This window comes from Pipistrellus hanaki (genome assembly GCF_964339955.1).
Source record: "Pipistrellus hanaki genome assembly, chromosome: 8".
NCBI lineage: Eukaryota > Metazoa > Chordata > Mammalia > Chiroptera > Vespertilionidae > Pipistrellus > Pipistrellus hanaki.
The window spans coordinates 66,050,978-66,071,054 of record NC_140510.1 but is presented as its reverse complement, the minus strand read 5'-3'; the positions used below and the strand labels follow the sequence as shown (position 1 = coordinate 66,071,054).

Here is a 20,077-nt window from a genome sequence, read left to right as displayed (position 1 = left end):
ACATATCAAAGAATCTGCAATCAAGATACATGCCTTTAACTGGGATTGAACCTGGTACCCTTCAGTCCAAGGGCCAATGCCCTATCCACTGAGCCAAACCAGCTAAGACTAATTATTTTCTTAATTCCCTTCCCTCCTTCCTCCACCCATCTCCCTTGTTATCAAATAGGAATACTTTTCCATAATCTCCTTTATATTTCAGGAAAGATATCTCAATGGCACATAAAGTCAATAAGGGATTACTTTACATTGAAACTTTTCTAGGAGTCCTATTTTAGAAACATAAATTGTAAAAACATTTAAGAGGTATTTTGATAAAGGTGATAATCAATAGACTGAGAAGCACCAAATGCTATAATCTTTATTATCTTGAGCATCTAAAGATACATTATACTTTTTTGTGATTGTATTTGTAGAACACTGCTGGCAAATGGGACTGACGTTTGTTGGGATATTTATTACAGTTCATCACAACACACATAGACCAACAAAATCCAACAGTTCAAATAATGTACTGCTTGCATGTTTATGCTCGATTCCAATCCTTTGTTATTGGACTAGGGATTAGAGTACACGGTTGCTCTGTCTCTAGCCTTAACTTCTCCCTTCACTAATTCTACTGATGATTTAATGAAGGATTATTCTGCTATATGCTTACAGGGTGGGGAAAAACTAGGTCTACAGTAGTTCATATAGAAAATCATATAATAATTAATAATCACACAAAAATAAACTCCCTGTATTGAATACTAACAACTATAAACCTATTGTTGCCAAACCCTGTATAATTCCTTGAATTCACTACTAAAAGGAAGTATTTGCCTTAATATAATTTTGTTAGCTTTTCTTTAATTCTCCTCATATTTTTTTTTTCATCTTTGAAGGTTTTTGACATGAATAGAGAAACAACGTGACATGAACACTTCAAATGTCCTAAAATATTAAAACAAACAAACCTTTCAATAATCCACAAGTTAGATATCCGTAAGGAAACTTACTTCTGGGTAAAGTATGACCTCAGAACTATAAACCCTTACCTTCTAAGGGTGTAAAACAAATTATAAAAGACTAGGCCTAAATTCTGAAGGTGTTAAAACAAGTTTATGTCCTAAGAATTGGTTTTATTTCTGCACTGGGTCATTAATGTAGCCTCATTTTACCTACTGAGATAGTTCTTCAGTAAGAACTGCTTAATGACATCATCATTAACTTGCTTTTCATTTAATCTTTTCAATATGTTAGTTTTTATAGGGTAAAGGTTATATTTAGAAACTTGTTAGGATCAGAAACCACTGATTTTTTTTTTTTTTTTTTTTTTTTGTGAACAAACCTTGCTATAGATTTCTTTTTATATTGGGAGAACTGAGTTACTCTTTTTACTTTACCTTTTTCCTCTCAGTCTGGAGAGAATAAACAGCTGTCATTTACACAATTTTGTGATATTGAAGTTTATGAAACATGCCTTATAAATAAACTTATTGAAAAGTCTTTGAGAAGCAATAAAGCTTTGCTCTGATTCTTGAGTCTAAACCAAAGCCAAGATGATTTACAACCAACCCCAGTTGAAAGCCACTGCAGTTTTGTTGGTTCTCTCATTTAAAAATTTTGCAAAGCTCATATTCATATTCAGAGTTGAATAACAAAGCTTGTTAAGATCCTCACATTTAGAAGTTGTGCTGAATAACTTATTTAAGCCACTGCCATATTTATTGCACCACTGAAAATCTGGCATTTGTAAATATTTCTTATTTTTATGGGGTGATTATAGGGTGCTATGCCTTACACAAAATTCTCTTACAAGATTTTTCTATTCATTGGCTAATACGTAAAGTATTTTGGCATCCTTATTTTTCTTTTAGAATTCAAAAGAACAAAATAAAATAAAAATACGAAAGGAAACAAAGACATTTCCAAACTAATAATATACTCAAAATGAAAGTTGCTGAACTCTTTTAATATCTAAGTTGATGAAATTCTCTGAAAACTGGTGGGTTTGCTAGCCTCTCTCAATTGAAAAAGCACATTCAGCAAACAGTTTGAATTGACCCAAGTTAAACTTCAGTCAAAACATAAAGGATTACATACTATCCACTGTGAAATGCTGCCTGGGATTCCCATAACTACAAGTACAACGTAAGCCTTGATCTCATCACAGAGACACCATCTTCAGACTGAAGGAAGAGTCCTGAATAACCAGCATTCATAACGTGTCTAGCAATTTAAAGCATTTCATAAAATGAGACAAACACAAGTCGTTCAAAAAGTATCTATAACTTTGCATTTCTTTCATAAAAAGCATTTTTTTTCTGAGTATTTCTTTTCAAGATACTATTTTTCTTTTGAGATAATAGTCATAAAATACACTTTTTCATAATTTTTATATTAGAATTATGTATTTATTTTTCTTTTTTTCAATTATGTACATGTCATACTTATTCAAGTGTATACTATATTGATCGTGCATATGTATATAGACAAACACTGGTTGACCCATGACCAAGAAGGAAAGAAACCAAGGAAAATCTTTATTTTCTCTCCTATTCACTGATGTTCCTGCTATGCTTTCTGATCAACAAAGCCACCTAGGAGTCAGGGAAGGGAACCCCATTAGTGCAGTCCATGGCCATTAGTTTCCCAAAGGCCAGAGCAGAATGAGAAGAGTGAAGAATGGATCTGGAAATCAAAGACTATGCTATCCAGTTTGATTAAACATAGTAGTTTCTACCCAAAATAGGAAAATCCATAATGAAAGGAAGCAGATTAGTAGCTGCCAGAGGGTAGGGGTCTGGGCAATGGGCGATAACTTCTCAATGGGATTTCCTTTTGGGGATAATACAAAAATTCTGGGAATAGATAGCAGTTTCAGTGATGGTTGCACATCATTGTACATGTTGAAATAATTAGGATGGTTAATTTCATGTGTTTTTTCACCATTTAAAAGAAATAATTATTCCTAGCTGAAACTGGTTTGGCTCAGTGGATAGAGCGTTGGCCTATGGACTGAAAGGTCCCAGGTTCGATTCTGGTCAAGGGCATGTATCTTGTTTGTGGGCACATCCCCAGTAGGGGGTGTGCAAGAGGCAGCTGATCGATAATTCTCTCTCTCTCATGAATGTTTCTAACTATCCCTCTCTGTAAAAAAAAATCAATAAAATATATATATTTAAAAAAAAATAATTATTCCTATAGGAAAATTCAAAATAAAAAGTGGTTAGTTCCTCTACCTCAGATGTAAAAGATGATTATACATGGCATTTGTTTTGAAAATTTTAAAGAACATTTGTTTTAAGGGGGACAAGTCAACCCAACTAATAAAGTTCAATGAAATGGACACAAGTCCAAGAACAATTTTGTTGATCTAATTAAAAAGGAATTGCAAATTTGTTAAACCATTACAAAAGTTCATGTGCATATTTCAACCTTAAAATTTCTTTAGAAAAGATAGCTATTTTTCATAATCTGTACCTTCTCTACCGATTTTCAATGGCGGCAAACCAGTTATTTCACTGATGTGTTCAGAGCTCAGTAGCTGGATTTACTGTGGGGATAGAGAGATTAAACAAATTTGAGGACTAAGCTCCAATGTACATGAACTTAATTGTGGTTTAAAGCAACTAAAAAAAAAGTACCTAAGTATAAGACTTTTTATGGCTCGCATGAGGAAATGATTCCAAAACCACTGTTTTCTCTAACAAGGAATTCCTTCAGTGTATTTTGGAAACAATTCTATAAATGTCAGTATGTTTTATGCTAATTCTTCATATACAATGCATTAATTTTATGAGGATTTAAATCACTAGGTTTTATTATTCCTTTTACATTGTGTGCTTCTTTGAGAAGAAACATGACTCCTTGATTTATCTTTATACAATGCTTTAATTGTTGAATGGTATAGGGTTCTTAATAATAGTTCAGGTTCCTTCAGAATATAGTCTGCTGATAACTTTTGTATAGGTGCCAAAACTCAGACCCCCTTCTAAGTATATTAATTAGATTAATAATGTTCTCCTGATTGGGAGATTGTTTTAAATGACTTTAAAGTCTCTTCCTTGGCTATTTTGAATGCTTAAACACACACACACACACACACACACACACACACACAAATACACACAGAATCTCATTGAATATTGAATTCTTACAACACTCCTATAGATAGGGCAAGTGTTTTCCTGCTTTTTAGGTGAGGAATTGAGGCTTAGAGAGATTATGAGACTTGCTCATGACCAAGCCAGGATTTCACTAGTTCTTTTGATTCTAAAATGCCAAAATACCACACCATCAAATCTAGAATTGTATCCCATATAGATGAATAAACATTCTTTGCCTGTATTCCCAGGGAGATAAGCCTATCATATCAAATAGTTTCCTTTTAAGCTTTAAACTGTGTATCAAAAGATTAGTTTCATCTAATTTATTGCACTAAATTAAAGGAGACTAATAAGTGTGGATTTAGTTTGCCAGCCTATCTCCTTCAGATGGACAAAGTTTGACATCAGTGAATTTATGGAAGTTACTATCTTTTAACAGTATTTACATTAACATGATTTACTGTTTGTTAATCATTGCAAAAAAATTAATCACTCCTTAAATTTTAGTGTACGTCCTCTGGTATACTATTTTCCTTTTTACAAAATGTACATTTTGTTTCCACCCAAAAATATATTGGGAACATTTTCTTTTAACAATACATAATCTACTGACATATTTGATGATTCTATGTTTTCTATTGTTTCATTAAAATGTGTTGTAATTTCCTTAACACATTTCCTCTTGCTGGCCCTTTCGGTTATTTTATTTTCCTTCTTTTTTTCAGAGAAATAAATTTTGGTATCAAAATCTTTATATAGTTTAAATAGCTTCCTAGGCTACAAACCTGCAAAGGGAATTATTAGTAAAAGAGTTTGGACCTTTTTGAAACTTTTGAAAATTTTACCAAGTTTTTCCCAGAAGTGCTATGAAATTTACAATTTGAAATACAGAGCCTGAGATTCCCTAATTCCCAATCTCCTTGCCAATATTTTCAAATTTTAATCTTTGCCAATTTGAGAGTTGAAAATTATTTCTTTTTATTGGCATATTTTTAATCTTCTAGTGTATAATAAAGATGATAAACAGTATTGAGCATATAAGGAGGTGAATATATTTAGTTATATATTTATTAAAGACATTCTCTTCGTTTGGTATTTTTAAGGACAATGCAGTAGAAATAATTCTTAAATTATAGTAAAACTTTGAACTTATAAGGGAACTATAATACACATTTTGAATTCAAAGAGATTTTTCTTCATCTCTACAATCTTAGATTTTTAGCTTTAGATGGTGACTGCCTTTGCTGCCTTTGAACCAATTAACCTTGAGTTAGGCTAAAGGAGACACATAGTTCCCAGGGACCCACTCCAGTGGACAGAAGCCATGCTGTTGTGATAAATTGCAATGTCAGCCTAGTTTCTTTTCCTTGCCCCCAGTCCACACCCTGTGCCATGCAACTTTGCAGTGATTTCTTGCTGTGGATGAAATTATGGCTTGTGCTCCACATTTTATCATCAATGTCAGCTACTGCCTTGCTTTGGCCAATGGGATATTAACAAGATGCTAGTAAAGGCTTGAAACGTGCCTGCATTCAGGCTTATTCTCTTGTACTTCTGACATTACCATGACAACACACCAGGGCTAGCTTGTGGAAGGATGAGATATGGTGGCACCAAAACAGGTTTGTAGTTGCGAATACATGAAACACAGAGCTTATCCTTGTTATTTATCAATTGTCATAGTATTTATTTGTATTACAAATGAAAGCCTCCTTTAGCCAACACCTGTATACAGAGCAGAGTAATCCCAGTTGTCTGAGTTGACAGCCAACTGGCACTGAAACATCTGAGGAAGCTCAGTTGAATCAGCACAGCCACCTACCCAACCTTCAGGTTTCCCCAGGCATATGAACGCAAATTTATTGTTATAAGCCATTGATGTTTTATGTCTGTTTTTTTTTATTATATGGCATTATTATGGCAATAGATAACTGTGACAACCATCCTTAGAAATTATTTTTTTTAATGTTTAAAAAGATGGTTTGTGAGCTGAGCAAACATCCCAAAGCGATTTATTATATACCTGCTGTGTGTGTGGCTTTTCACAAAAACTTACAAAGTAAGTATAATAATGCCAGATTTTAATTTATAGCAGTTTCAATAGATGTATAGAAGGGTGACACCTGGATGAACATGCATTGGATGTACAAGGTTAATCAACTACACCTGGAAGCAGAGCAAGATGCTCCCCAGTGCCCAAAATAATCTCACAGTAGTAAAATGAGCCTTTGTATAAGAACTAAATAAATATTTTTAAAGGATTAAATCACATACAGTTAAGCTTTTGGACATGAAACTCTTGAACAGATATTGATGCCCAAGGCATTTTTCTTTCACATGGCTTTTGTAGCTTTAAATCACATTTTCTAAAAATAGTAAGATATCAATCCATAAGTGTTCACCTTCTCTCATTACTTTAAATCCCTCCATTCCTCACAAACTCCAAGTCCTGACCACTTGCCTGGACTTCAGACAAATGTATTCAATTGCCTGCTAGACTTTTCTAACTGGAGGTCTGTTAGGCACCTCCTCCTCAACATATCCAAAAAGAAATCCACTATTTTTCACTGAAAACTGACATTTGGATTTCCTGTCTCTCTGAATGTCTCCACCCATCACCACACCAAGACTTAAGAGTCATTCGTCATCCTTTCTTTCCGTCAGCTTCCTTATAACTTCCAAACCTTACAATGACGAAGGTGGTCCACATATTTACAAAAACTATTCATCACAATTTGCTTGGCCAGCAGGAGCCCTGCTATTTGTATTTTAGTAATCCATATTGATCACTAAAATATCAAAGCCATTCATTTTTCACAATAATCTGGTTGGAATTACAACACAGCCCCAGAGGAGAAAAATGTGAGGGCCTATTTTTAAATAATAATGTCAAAGCATTATTTGTTTTAATGTTCCTGCCTCCATGTAGGGTTTTGAGGACAGCCTTGTGGAAAAAACCCAGGATTTTCCATCTTTTCTGTCTAACAACTACTCAATCTTTTCAAAAATAATCCCTTTTTCAATGCAAGGGTTAAAGGGGAAAAGAGGGGTTAAAGAGTTAAAAGACACCAACAATTATCTGGCCTGAGATCCTTGAAGAAATTGCTAATGCTTAAATGCTCCATGCTTTTCAGTGGCCTGGTGCCTGAATTTAAACAGAACTTCAATAAAAGGCATACAGGAAAAAAAATAAATGGAATGAAATCTATGGAGCTTGGCAATTATGGTAGAAATGTTTACCTAAAGAGGAAAAACTAAACATCAAATTTTAAATCCTTTTTTTATTATAAAATATAAAGGGACTGAAAGTTTATCTCTAGAATACATTGGGCAAATGAAATGCACATGTGTTGAATATACACTGATTTTCCCCAAATAATGAATCTGCCATGTGGTTTATTCAACTCTGGTCTTGGTGTGAAATCCTGAGTGCACAGCATGGATAGCCTTGAAGAGTCCAAGAAGCTGAGCATATGTGAGTCTAAACAGTGACATACCTTCTTTGAAACAGGTGCCTCTCTGCAGATATGACAAACTTTAAGAAGCAACTAATTGAAGTAACATGTTCAGTTTAAGGGTTTCACTTTGAATTTATAGTGAACATCAAGTTTTGAACAGACAACACCTGATCTATTGTATTGGTGTGAGTGTGTTTGTGTGTGTGTGTTAGGGGTGCTACATAGTAAATATATGTTTGTTTGGAGGGGTATAGGGAGAAGAATCCAATTTTAGTCTGCAGCATACTAATCAAGAAGAATTTTATGCATACTTACCCCATTATACACAAAGCTCAGAGAATTCAAAATGAAATTATCAAAACATTGCAGGGTTGTAACAATAAAAGGAACTGGTTCTCCCATTAGTGGGAAAACTGGGGAAATTCTAATAAGTTCTGAAGGTTAATTAATAACATTGAATCAATATTATTTTCCTGTTTTCAATAATAGTTCTATCATTGTATAAGATAATTTATAGTATGGGAGATATATAGAGGAACTCTCTCGACTCTTTTTGCAGCTGTTTTGTAAGTCTAAAATTATTTCCAAATAAAAAATAGAAAATAATAAAGATCTTAAAAAAAATAAACTGGTCCCCCAATAAGTGATATGAAGCAGTAGGCATTTGTGCAGCAGATATTATAAGAAGCTTTAGATCATGCTTCTAAAGTACAATGTGCATTCACAAAAATACTGATCATTTTATTAATGTAATATTGGTCCTGAGAAAAATCTCAGAGCACAATGTCAGTGAACCAAGAATACATTCAGCAATCTTGAATTACACAGGGAGACCAAGAATTCAGGCAAGATCTTAGTAAAGAGATCCATAGGGAGAACTTAAATAATTAATTAGGAAAACAACAAAAAATAAACATCAAAACACAACTACTAAATATAATGTACTGAATACAATTGTGAGAAACTAAAAAGAGCCGCATGCCCTGATTGGTTTGGCTCAGTGGAAAGAGAATTGGCTTGCAGACTAAAGGGTCCCAGGTTTGATTCTGGTCAAGGGCATATGTCCAGGTTGTGAGCTCTATCCCCAGTAGGAGGCATGCAGGAGGCAACAGATCAATGATTCTCTCTCATCATTGATGTTTCTATCTCCCTCTCCCTCTCCCTTCCTCTCTGAAATCAATAAAAATATATTTAAAAAATACAATAATTAAAAAGGGCCTCATAATGTTATGAGGATTAAGTATTAATATTAAATATTTAATATATAAAGGAATTAGTACAGTGCTTGGTACATAGTAAGTACCCAATTAATGATAAATATTAAATACACAATTTTTATTTCAACATAGAAAATTAAGGATTCTCCTCAACCCTTTGGCTGCTTAATAAAATTGAGTTTAATATGTTATGTTGGGTGGTAAACCAAGGTGAGATATTTTCACTGTATAACAAATTATCCTAAATCTTAGTGGCTTAAAACAATATTTATTATCTCTTCATTTCTGTGCATCAGGAATCTGAACACAGTTTAACCAGAGCCCAGGGTTCAGAGTCTTTCATAAGACTACTAGAAGCCCAGTGCACTTCTGTGCATGGTGGGGGGTAGGAGGAGGTGTCCCTCAGCCCAGCCTGTACCCTCTCACAATCCAGAACCCCTTGGGTAGGGTCCCCTGCGATCCTGGCCTGTTTGGGCTCCCCCCACCCCCCGGCTGCTGGCAGCTGGCCCCAGCCCTGCCACTGCCACTGCCACTGCTTGCCATTTGTGCAGTATTGCCTCCCCCTCCCTCACCACGGGGCCCCCAGATAGATTACCCCTCAGAGGGAGGCCCCACCCACCCTCTCTCTGTGGCTTGTGTCTCTCTGTGGCCACTGGCCAGATGGCCTGGGTGTCCCTCTGAGGGGTGATTGTGAGGTGATGGCACCCCCCCCCGACCAATCCAATTGCACCTGCCTTGGCTGGCATAGTGCCAGTGCATGTCATAGCATGGTCATCTGGATGGTCCGTTCTACTATTGGGTCATTTTGTCGATTTGCATATTATGCTTTTATTATTATAGATAATCAAGGTGTTGATGTGGACTGCAGTCATCTTGTCTCAGTTCAGCTTCTTACAACAAACTACCAAAGATTGAGAAGCTTAAAAACAACAGAAATGTATTTCTCACATTTCTGCATTCTGGGAAGTCCAAGTTCATATGTCAGCATGGTTGGGCTCTGGTGAAAGCCCTCTTCTGGGTTGCAGACAACTGACCTCTCATTGTATCCTCACACGGCAGAAAAAGTGAGATAACTATCTGGGTCCTACTCTTATGACTTTGTTACCTCCCAAAGCCTTGTCTCCTAATACCATCAGATCAGGAATGAGTACTTAAACATATCAATTGTAGAACACAAACATTCAGTTGGTAACTCAAGGCGCAGCTGGGGAAGAACCCACATCTGAGCTCACTCATGCAGTTGTTGGCAGGATTCAATTCATTGCTGGTTGGTTGCACAGACCAACTCAGTTTCTCACTGGTGATTAGTTGGCCAGAGGCTGTCCTCTGTTCCCTACCATGTGGCCTTTCCGTAGGGTGCTCACAGCATGACAGCTCACTTCATCAAAGCAAGCAAGCAAGAGCTGCCAGTCAGAAAGGGTGCCAGCAAGATGGAAATCACGATCTTTTTGAATTGCTTGATTTAAGCAAGTCATGCTACAGAACCCCAGTGTTATAGTCAATGGCATGGACTCTGAAGTGGACCCTGCAAGTTTCCTAGAGGTAAAAATATGAATAATTTTAATACATACGTCATATTCTGTTTGTGAACATTAATTGAATTAATACACATAAATCACTTAATAGGCTGCCAGGTGACAATAGTAATAATAGTACCTAGCTAAAAGAATTGTTGATGGGATTAAATGAGATTAAAGGAAGTTCTTAACATAAGGTGTGGATAGCGAACATTCAACACATGGTGTCTACTGTCATCTATGTCTTCATTCCCATCCCTGGAGAAAGAAGGATCTTCCCTTCATAGGTGCTACTCTCCCATCTGCTCTTCTCCCAGGTTAAGTAATCTATCTTGAAAGTCAGAAGCCAACCCAATTGGACCCCAATGTTCCTGACAGTTAGCTTGTCTCACTATGGCTATATGACTCGAGATATTTCTGTGCCACTTGTCCAGGTGCTAATGAGAAGGATGGGCAGACGTGTGCAGTGTCACACAGTAAGTGGAGGAAAGAAGTACACAGGCTGTCAGAAACATTGGACGAACTCCAGTATCTGGCATGAGCATGACACCAGCTAGGATCTCTAACACACACATATGCTTCAGCAAGGGGAGGTGGCCCTTAGGGTACAGAGTCATGGGACCTATCTGTAAAGCCTAGAATGAATGGGGACACTTTAGAAAATTTTTCTTAGGAACACAAGTTTCAGTAGACTCCAATTGAGGTCCCACTGGGAAATGCTATTTCTCAACTGTCTGGATGGAAATAAAATGGTGGCATTTTTTAAAGAAAAAACAAACTTGCTCTTACTTAAACCCAAATACTAGAATAAATACTAGAATCTATGGCCCTTTTAAAGTCATTTCAAAGCTGCAGAAATAAACAATAAAAGTTGAATAAGAATTAATGTTATATAGTCTTCCACATAAGTTGACTGGTAAATTAAGTATAGTGTGATTATTATTATATTGGCCATAGACAGTATAAGTATAGATAATTTCCTGAAATAGGGAAGCCTCTTAGATGAAGTAAGAAACATTGGACATTTCATATGATTTTTAAAACCAAAAGAGAGATCTGGAAATTAAAGGTCCTGAAATGAGTTCCACCTTGCATCAAATTTCAGGGGAACGTACATTTTCTGGTTTAATTAACAGCAATGCCTTTTGCCCATCTTCACCAGCTCTGACCACCCCCATAAACTCACTGGTCACTTTTAGTGTTAGTGACCTGGCATCATATACAACAAAGACAGAAGAAGACTGAGACAAGGAGCCATACGAAAACTTTTAAGGCGGTCGCCATGACAACCTGAGAGGCAGCAATGGCAGCAGGTGCAGAAGTCCTGCCCCTCCTCTTGGGGGCCTCGGCGCTAGGCCTTGCAATTCTCCTTGCCTCCCTTAGTGCCTGCTCTTTGCCCTCTGCCCAGAGTGAGTTTCACCCCAGCTGCAGTATGGCTATGCACAGCAATCTGGGCAACTATGCCAAGATGGCCTTGCAGGCATAGAACAAGCACCTGGAGGCAGTCCCCTGCACCTTACAGTCATCACTGAGGGGGACACCTAATGCAGGTGCCAAGGAGCCTGGGTCCCAGTGCCCTCCCCTTCCATGGGGGCACAAGGGCACCACAGGCAGGAAGGGGACCCTCACAGAGCTCCCAGCATGTGCCTCCAGGGCTAGGCTGGGCTGGATTCTAGACCGTGCTCCTGCTAATTGGGTTGGGAAATTTTGCTGGTGTGAGATTGGACAACTGGACAGCCCCAATGACCTGGACAACTGGTCAAAACCCTTAATGACTTGGACAACTGGTCAAGCCCAATGATGTGGCTTATATTACAAAACAGCGACTTTTGGACAACTTTTCTGAACAATCCCACTGAACAGAACAAGGACTGTTATCCAGGAAGTTGCAAGGCTTTGTGCAAAAGATGCAAGGACTAGAGGGAAGGAGGGACAGCTGGGATCTGCCCAGATTTTTCCAATCCTCCTTCACTTCCTTGAATGAGGCATTCCCAGGTTATGTGGAAAAACAAAAATTTTTTTTAATTAGCAAATAAAGTTCTGCTCTCTTCCTTTTAAGACAAACCAACCAACAAACAAAATCTTTTATATGTTACCTGTTAAACAAATTTGGATAAGACCAAATAACCCACAAAGGGAAGCTCTTTTGGGGGAAAATTATATGTGTCTGCATATGCAAATATAAATACATACACACAACACACAGATATAGAATACTGCCTCCAAAAGAATAATATATATTATTTATATATTACTTATATTTTGTTATTTTAAGATTAAAATATAATGAGGCATGATATCACTACAGAATAAACAAAAAATAGTTCATAATTACATTTTAAAATCATAACAATGACATCTTTTAGCTACCTGAACTTCCAAAATTTTGGATTTTTTCAATAATTAAATGGAAATGTTACCAAGTAACAAGAATAAGACTTTTAAAACAAGAATCAAAAAACTATGGTACATCTACACAATGGAATACTATGCTGCCATAAAAAAGAAGGAATCCTCATCATTTGCAGCAACCTGGATGGAATTGGAGAACATCATGCTGAGTGAAACAAGCCAGTCAATGAAAGAGAGACACCACATGACCTCACTCATTTATGGATAATAAAGAACATTATAAACTGATGAACCAAAAGTTAGATATAAAGACAGTAAAGCAACAAGCAGACTGTCAAATTACAGCGGGGAGGATAGGGAGATCCGGGGGAGATAATCGATCAACCGAAGGACTTGTATACATGCGTATAAGTATAACCAATGGACACAAAACTGTGGGGTGGGAGGGTATGTATGGGAGGGGAGTCAATGTTAAAATATGTACACAGATAATAATCTAATTTAAAAAATAAATGTTTGACCAAAGATTAAAAAAAAGAAATAATAAATAAATAAATAAATAAATAAATAAATAAACAAATAATTTTTTTTTTAAATGCTGGAAATATGGGAGGGGGAGAATCATTTTCTATTATTTTTATCTATTAAATAAAAAAACTCAACTAAAACATAAGCATACCGTAAAAATAAAATAAAAATAAAAAATAAAACAAGAATCACTTCTCAGGATGAATGATCAAAAATCTGGGGTATTTTTAGAGAATTATGATTGTTTCTATACAATAGGCAGACATGTAATTTAAGCAAATCCGGTAAGGGAATCCTGTGGAGTGTTTTATTGGTAGAGTATTTGGCCTCTGTATGTCTATATGCTAGAATGTACTTAGCAGTGTTCCTGAGAATACCAACTGGCCCTCAAGCCTGATCCAGGGTCTTGGAAGAAGTCAGGGCAGGCCAGGGCCAGCAGCAATGGGAGGAGTAAGGGCAGTGGGAGGAGGTCAGGGATGGGCATAATGGAGGGGTCATGTTACAAGACAGTTAGAGTTTGACCTTGAGACTGAAAGTCAAAATACATGGCTTCTCATTACAGTTCATGCCTTTAAAGAGCACTAGACTTCTTAAGATTTAAGTTACTTTGATAAAGCCTCTCTCACCCATAACAAAGGTAATGAGATATAGAAGTTTACTTTTTTGAGGATTAAATGTGATACAACTCTCAAAATAGTGCACTGGACATTTGAAGACCTCTATAAAAATAGCCTCTATTATCATGACCCTTGTATTTTAGACTTAGAACCACTTTGTGTAATCTCCCCTACTTATTGGCCCTAACAATACCCAGGGATATTTAAAAAGAAAGGAATTAAGAAAACAACTTCGTAATTAGCTGAATATATTAAGTTTCATATTAAGTACAGCAGAGTGGTTTAGAACTTGGGCTAAATTTGAAGCTGACTGAGTCCGAGGGCCAGTAATGGAAAACAGCAATGTAATCTTTAACAACTGTTGAACTCCCCGAAGTTTCATTTTATTCATCTGTGAAATGGAGTAGATAATAATAGTTCCTTACTTGTTGGGTGATTGGGCTGAATAAATGTCCATGAAGGACTTGACATGGTGACTGGTATATAGCAGCTCCTCAATAAATATTAGCTATTAAGAAAATTAATAAAATAATTACATACATTAAAAATTAAAGAACATTACCAAATTTTAAATAAAAAAAAACATGTTACATTTGGTTGTTGTCCTATACTGAATATATAAAGCAACAAATAAAAAAATAACAGTGAAAGCAATCCCATTGAATTATCTGAAGACAACAAAACCAAACAAAAACATAAAGACATAGTCTTATATAACCATCTGATGAAAACAGAGAAAATATTTTAGGTAAAAAAAAAAATGTCTTCCTAATTTATATTTACTTCATTTGTTCATGCTCACAACTGCTATGCCTTTATGTAACTAAATGAGTTATAGGACACCTATCTGGTATCACAGAAAATTATTTGGTGTGGGAGAAAATAGCCCAGACATCTGGTGTCAAAAGCAATATGAGTGAGCAAAGAAGAAACACAGGAGTGATATTTTTTCTGACTCAGATGGATTCCAAGCAGAGACACATTTTGAACAGTTTTGAATTTAAGAAAAGCAATTCTTCTGTTTGGTGGAGAAAAGATTGAAGGCAAATTGCAGCAGACAGAAGGAGATTAATTCAAAAGTGTCCACAATCACCCATTTAGGGAACAATGGTGGCTTGGATACTGGTGGTAGATGCAAAAAGAAGCTGATGGATCATAAAATATTTGGGAGACTTAACCCATAGGACCTGATAGTTGATAGATTCTGGGGCAAAATGATAAGAGAAATATGCCAAGAATAATTAAGAAAAGAACAAAAGCCTAGTGATCAAATGGATGGTTGATGATGATTTCTGACAGGAAGTACAGAAGAGCAGGTGGGAGAGGTGGGAGGTGTGATAGTGGTGAGAGTGGAATTAAGTTAAATAATAATAAAAATACACAGAGTGGCCAGATTATTATGATCTCTGAACACATAATAATCTGGCCACTCAGCGTATATCCTATGTAATAAAAGGCTAATATGCAAATTGTCCCCTCAACCAGGAGTTTGACCAGCAGGCAGGCCGGCCAACCACCCATATCCCCTCCCCCTGTCCAGGCTGGCCGGACCCCCTGCCCACCCATGCATGAATTCATGCACCGGGCCTCTGATAAATATATATATACACTGAGTGGCCATATTATTATGCATTCAGAGATAATAATAATAATCTGGCCACTCTGTGTATAAAGAAAATATACAGCAAAGGTAAAAAAAAATGACAAAATGGAAAATACAATACTTAAATAGAAGATCTAAGAAAAGATCAGGGAAAAGCATGATTTACTAAAAGCACCAATGATTGTAGATGGAGAATGGGCCTGTTACTATCATAAGGTAGGTGGGATGAAGTTGTCTAAAGAGAGAATGCTTGCCTGAGAGCAAGCACAAAGCTCCAGAATCATTTTTAGAATGCCTGTGGGACAATGCTCACCATAAGCCAAAGGAAACAAAGCTGGTAGTGTTGAGAATGCCTCCTGGGTGTCAAAAGTACTAGATGTGTACTTTTCACATATTATTATCTAATGCAATCTCCATGATAGCCTCAAAAGATAGGTCTGTTTTGCAGAGATGGAAATGGAGCATTAGAAAGGACTGGCCACCCAACTAATAACTTGCAAATCCAGGTGGCTATAATTCTAATGGCCATGCTATTTCTCCTTTATCATGCTGTACCTTATTGCAACAGGTGCCCTGAGTAATTTTTTTTTTTTTTTTTTGCTTGCCTACCAAATAATTCCTTGTTTTTTGCTGATAGCATGCTTATTTCTATTTGGGTAAATCCCCCTCCACCAGACGAGTCCTGCCTGGTGGAGCTGTTAAGTGCCCTGTGCTTCCTATAACAAGGAGACAGGAGGGCTCATCCCAGAAAAGAGCAATAGACAGCTTCTTCCTGGAACTGGAATCAAGAGCAGAGTGAGGCACAGTTTAAAAACAATGGGAGCATAACCAGGCTGTCAAGCAGTTCCTACTGCCTTGTACCCTATGCATCCCAAAGTGTTCTTGGGACTGCTCTGTGATTCACTTATTTACCATTAACTTTTCTTTTGGCTTAGGTCAGGCAGATCGAGTTTCTGCTTTATTTCAACCAAAGAGTGCGCATTGCAACAGTAAATCCTTCCCATGCAGAAGATCAAGGAGCTGTGAGCAGGAAGCCATCTCACCTTTGCAGCTCTGGCCCCAGCATGTTCTGTTCTAGAGCTAAGGGAGGGAGGGTTAGTTGACTCCAGGAGTGCATGAGAAAGGGTGTTTAATAAAGTTCCACAACAGCAGTTTAGGGGTGGTGGCTAATCTCTCTCCAACCTGCTTAATAAAAAGAAATATTCATAGGGAAGGTTGGATTTCAGCAGTTTGGAATGAAGTGGTAAAAGAGAATTGATAGATGATAGGAAGTTGCTTTTCAAGTACAGAGTTGTATGAAATTTATGCCAGAGACAGACTTTTACTAGGGGTAGACAATGGTAATTAAAATGTAACTGTGTCTAATGATTGATAACCTGGCCTGGGTTCAAACCAGATGTTCAGATGCTTTATAATGAAATATTTTATAAGTTTATATTTATTATAAGCCATTGGCTTTCTCAGAAATATTTCCCTCTCTGCCCTAACCAGTTTGGCTCAGTTGATAGAGCATCGGCCTGTGGACTGGAAGGTCCCAGTTTCGATTCTGGTCAAGGGCATGTACCTTGGTTGCGGGCACATCCTCAGAAAGGGGTGTGCAGGAGGCAGCTGATTGAGGTTTCTCTCTCATCGATATTTCTAATTCTCTGTCCCTTTTCCTTCCACTCTGAAAAAGATCAATAAAATATATATATTTTTTAAAAGAAATATTTTCCCCTCAAAGAATGTATGGTTCTTTAAATACTTCAATCTTTTCTATAATGAATTATATCCACCCTTATCTATGAATCAATGTATTATTCTAAGTTAATACCCAGTCTTATTGGATGGCAATTCTCACAATTCCTAGTTTTTGAAGCAAGTGACCACTACAGATTATGTAAAAAAAAAAAATCTTTTTTTAATGCCATATTTAGCTATGCCTAAAACCCTTCTTCTGTTGCCTGTGTGTGGTAGTGGAAGCCTTTTGGAGAATTGGGACCAAAAAAAAGTATTTGCTGCAATCAGGCTACTTCAGCCTGCAAAGAGAGGGGACAATTAATGAACTCAATGTGTATGATTACATTGTAAGATTGTGCTATATTTTTTATCTGACGTGTATTGAAAAATGGACAATGTATTTCTACCAAAATCTACCAGTAACTTACTTTTGATAAATAAATATTTTTAATCCCTTGTATACATTAGGCACGCTTCCAATTCCTTCTGAGGTAGTACCAAGGTCCCAGGTCAATAAAAAAAATTGTCTTGCTCTCTAGAGCCACATATCATAGTTTTATACCTAAATGGGTATAGGGAGGAATAAAATATGGTAAATGCTAAAAATATAAAAAATATATATGGCAGATATATTTACTTCTAGAGTTGGAGACCAAAGAAGACTTCATGGTGGGAGTATAGGACATTTGACTGCATAGAAGACTTCAGCATCCCTGCTGGTCCTTCCAGCTGTTTACATGCGCCATATGCCACCTTGTCCTGTGGTAGAAAAAAAAAAGCCAACTGCTATAGAATGAGATGAGCATTAGAGAAACATCTGAAAAAGAAGAACATGTGTCCCTTGGATGACAGAAGGATAACATGTGTAACTTGTGCATACCTGGGACCAAAACACCCCTAAGGAAAGTGAATCTGAGGCTGCACCTTGGACACATTCTCTCTGCACTTGCAGAATGAGGCATAATGCCTTCACAAGACCAACACTGAGAGAAGCTGACTTCTAACACAGGTGCTAAAAAGGCCTGAGGTTCCTCCTCAGAAATGGACTCCCATCATTTTTGTGTTTGAAGTTGAGCACTGTTCTGTCTCTTTTCTACTTATATCTTCCTGATTAAAATGATTTGTTTGCAACTTCCTTTTCCCAACCAAAGGACTTATATGCTTGCAACTTCCTTTTCCCAACCAAAGGACTTATATGCTTGCAACTTCCTTTTCCCAACCAAAGGACTTATATGCATGCATATAAGCCTAATCAATGGACAAAAGCAACAGGGGGATGGGGCATGAATGGGAGGTGGGAAGTAATGGGGGAATAAGGACACATATGTAATACCTTAATCAATAAATAAATTTTAAAAAAAGATAGACTTTTACTTGCTGTTATTTTTCAAAATTATTTCTGAAAGCAGGAAATACCTATATTAGGATATTTTACCTACATTAATGTCCTTCACCTATGTTAGGGGTACTATATTCAAAAGATGCTGAAAAGTACATGTAAGATAGAAACAAAGGAAAACTTTACTTGAATACTTTTGCCTGGTTCTGAAGCACACTTTTACAGTAAAAATTATATTTAATATGGGATGCAGTTGTGTTAAGATAAAAGGTGTATTTATTATTATTATTAATTTCAGATAGGAAGGAAGAGGGAGAAATAGAAACATCAATGATGAGAGAGAATCATTAATTGGCTGCCTTCTGTACGGCCGCTACTAGGGATTGAGCCTGAAACCTGGGCATATCCCTGACCAGGAATCAAACCATGACCTCCTAGTTCATAGGTCAACACTCAACCACTGAGCAATGCCAGTTGAAGGGTCTTGCTTTTACAGTCTTCATTAGAGGCCCAGTGCACAAATTCATGCAACAGTGTGGTCCCTTGGCCTGGTCTATGGGATCAGGCTGAAATCGGCTCTCTGACATCCTCCAAAAGGTCCCAGATAGCAAGATGGTGCAGGCCAGGCAGAGGGACCCCACCAGTGCACAATCAGGGCTTGGGAGGGACACAGGAGGTTGGTCAGCCAGGAGGGACCTCAGGAGGGCTCCAGGATGTGTCCCACCTGTCTTGCTCAGTCCTGATCAGTGGGGCCCCAGCATCAAGCTAGCCTACCAGTTGGAGGATCTGCCCCTAATGGTTAGTGCATGTCATTTCAACTGGTCGACTGGTCAACTTTCTGCCCCGTAATGATAAGTTCACATCATGTGGTTGAGTGGCTTTAGCATATTATTAACATATTTCTCTTTGATTGGTTAAATGGATGACTAGACAACTGGGAACTTAGCATAGTAGGCTTGTATTATATAGGATATATTTTATATTGAAACCCCAGTTTTTCAGTTACATATTTTCTCAACTTTTCTCAAGGGAATTAAGTCATATTTTCATTTTGTATATTCGTCACATATGAAGCCTATGTTGTCTGCAGTTCTTTGTTGTTGTTAAGTTATTCACTGATAGATCATTTCCATTTTATGGTTTTTACTCAAAAATATATTTTATAAGCATTTGTAGTTGTCATCATAAATACATTAGCTTTGAAGAACCTTTGAGAAATTCTCTGGCACAATCTCTTCATTTTACAGATGAGAAAATTGAGCCCCAAATGATTGAGCTGACATAAGTCACACATTCAATAAATAACAGATATGGGATTTCAAATTGGTGTGGGTTTTTTTTTCATTCCACTTCCAGAGTGCATTTCACCACAAAACGCTAACTTGAAACATTTCCCAAACACTTGCCCCTCTTTTGTGGAATAAAAATGCTGATGTTACATGTAAACTGTTGCTGGCTCATTCTATTAAGATATAATAGCAGTATTATTCCTAGACTCAGTACTTCTGCTCAAGCACACAATTAGCTGTCCCAACTACCTGAATGAACATTATCCATGATAAGGTAAAGATAATGACACTATTTATTTGCAAACCTTTCTCATTTTCATTCTAACTTTAGAGTCATGCCAAATGAA

The 20,077-nt window shown here is 36.9% G+C and overlaps 1 protein-coding gene across 1 annotated transcript in view; it reads left to right on the top strand.

Moving 5' to 3' along the window:
- Positions 1 to 20,077, top strand: part of LOC311627104 (uncharacterized protein) — a gene marked incomplete at its 3' end in the record, with an annotated part of 735,059 nt that overhangs the window by 645,692 nt on the left and 69,290 nt on the right. The window contains exon 6 of the mRNA XM_084893348.1: positions 16,319 to 16,405. Coding sequence (XP_084749474.1) covers positions 16,319 to 16,405 — 87 coding nt within the window. The remainder of the gene's footprint in view (positions 1 to 16,318; positions 16,406 to 20,077) is intronic.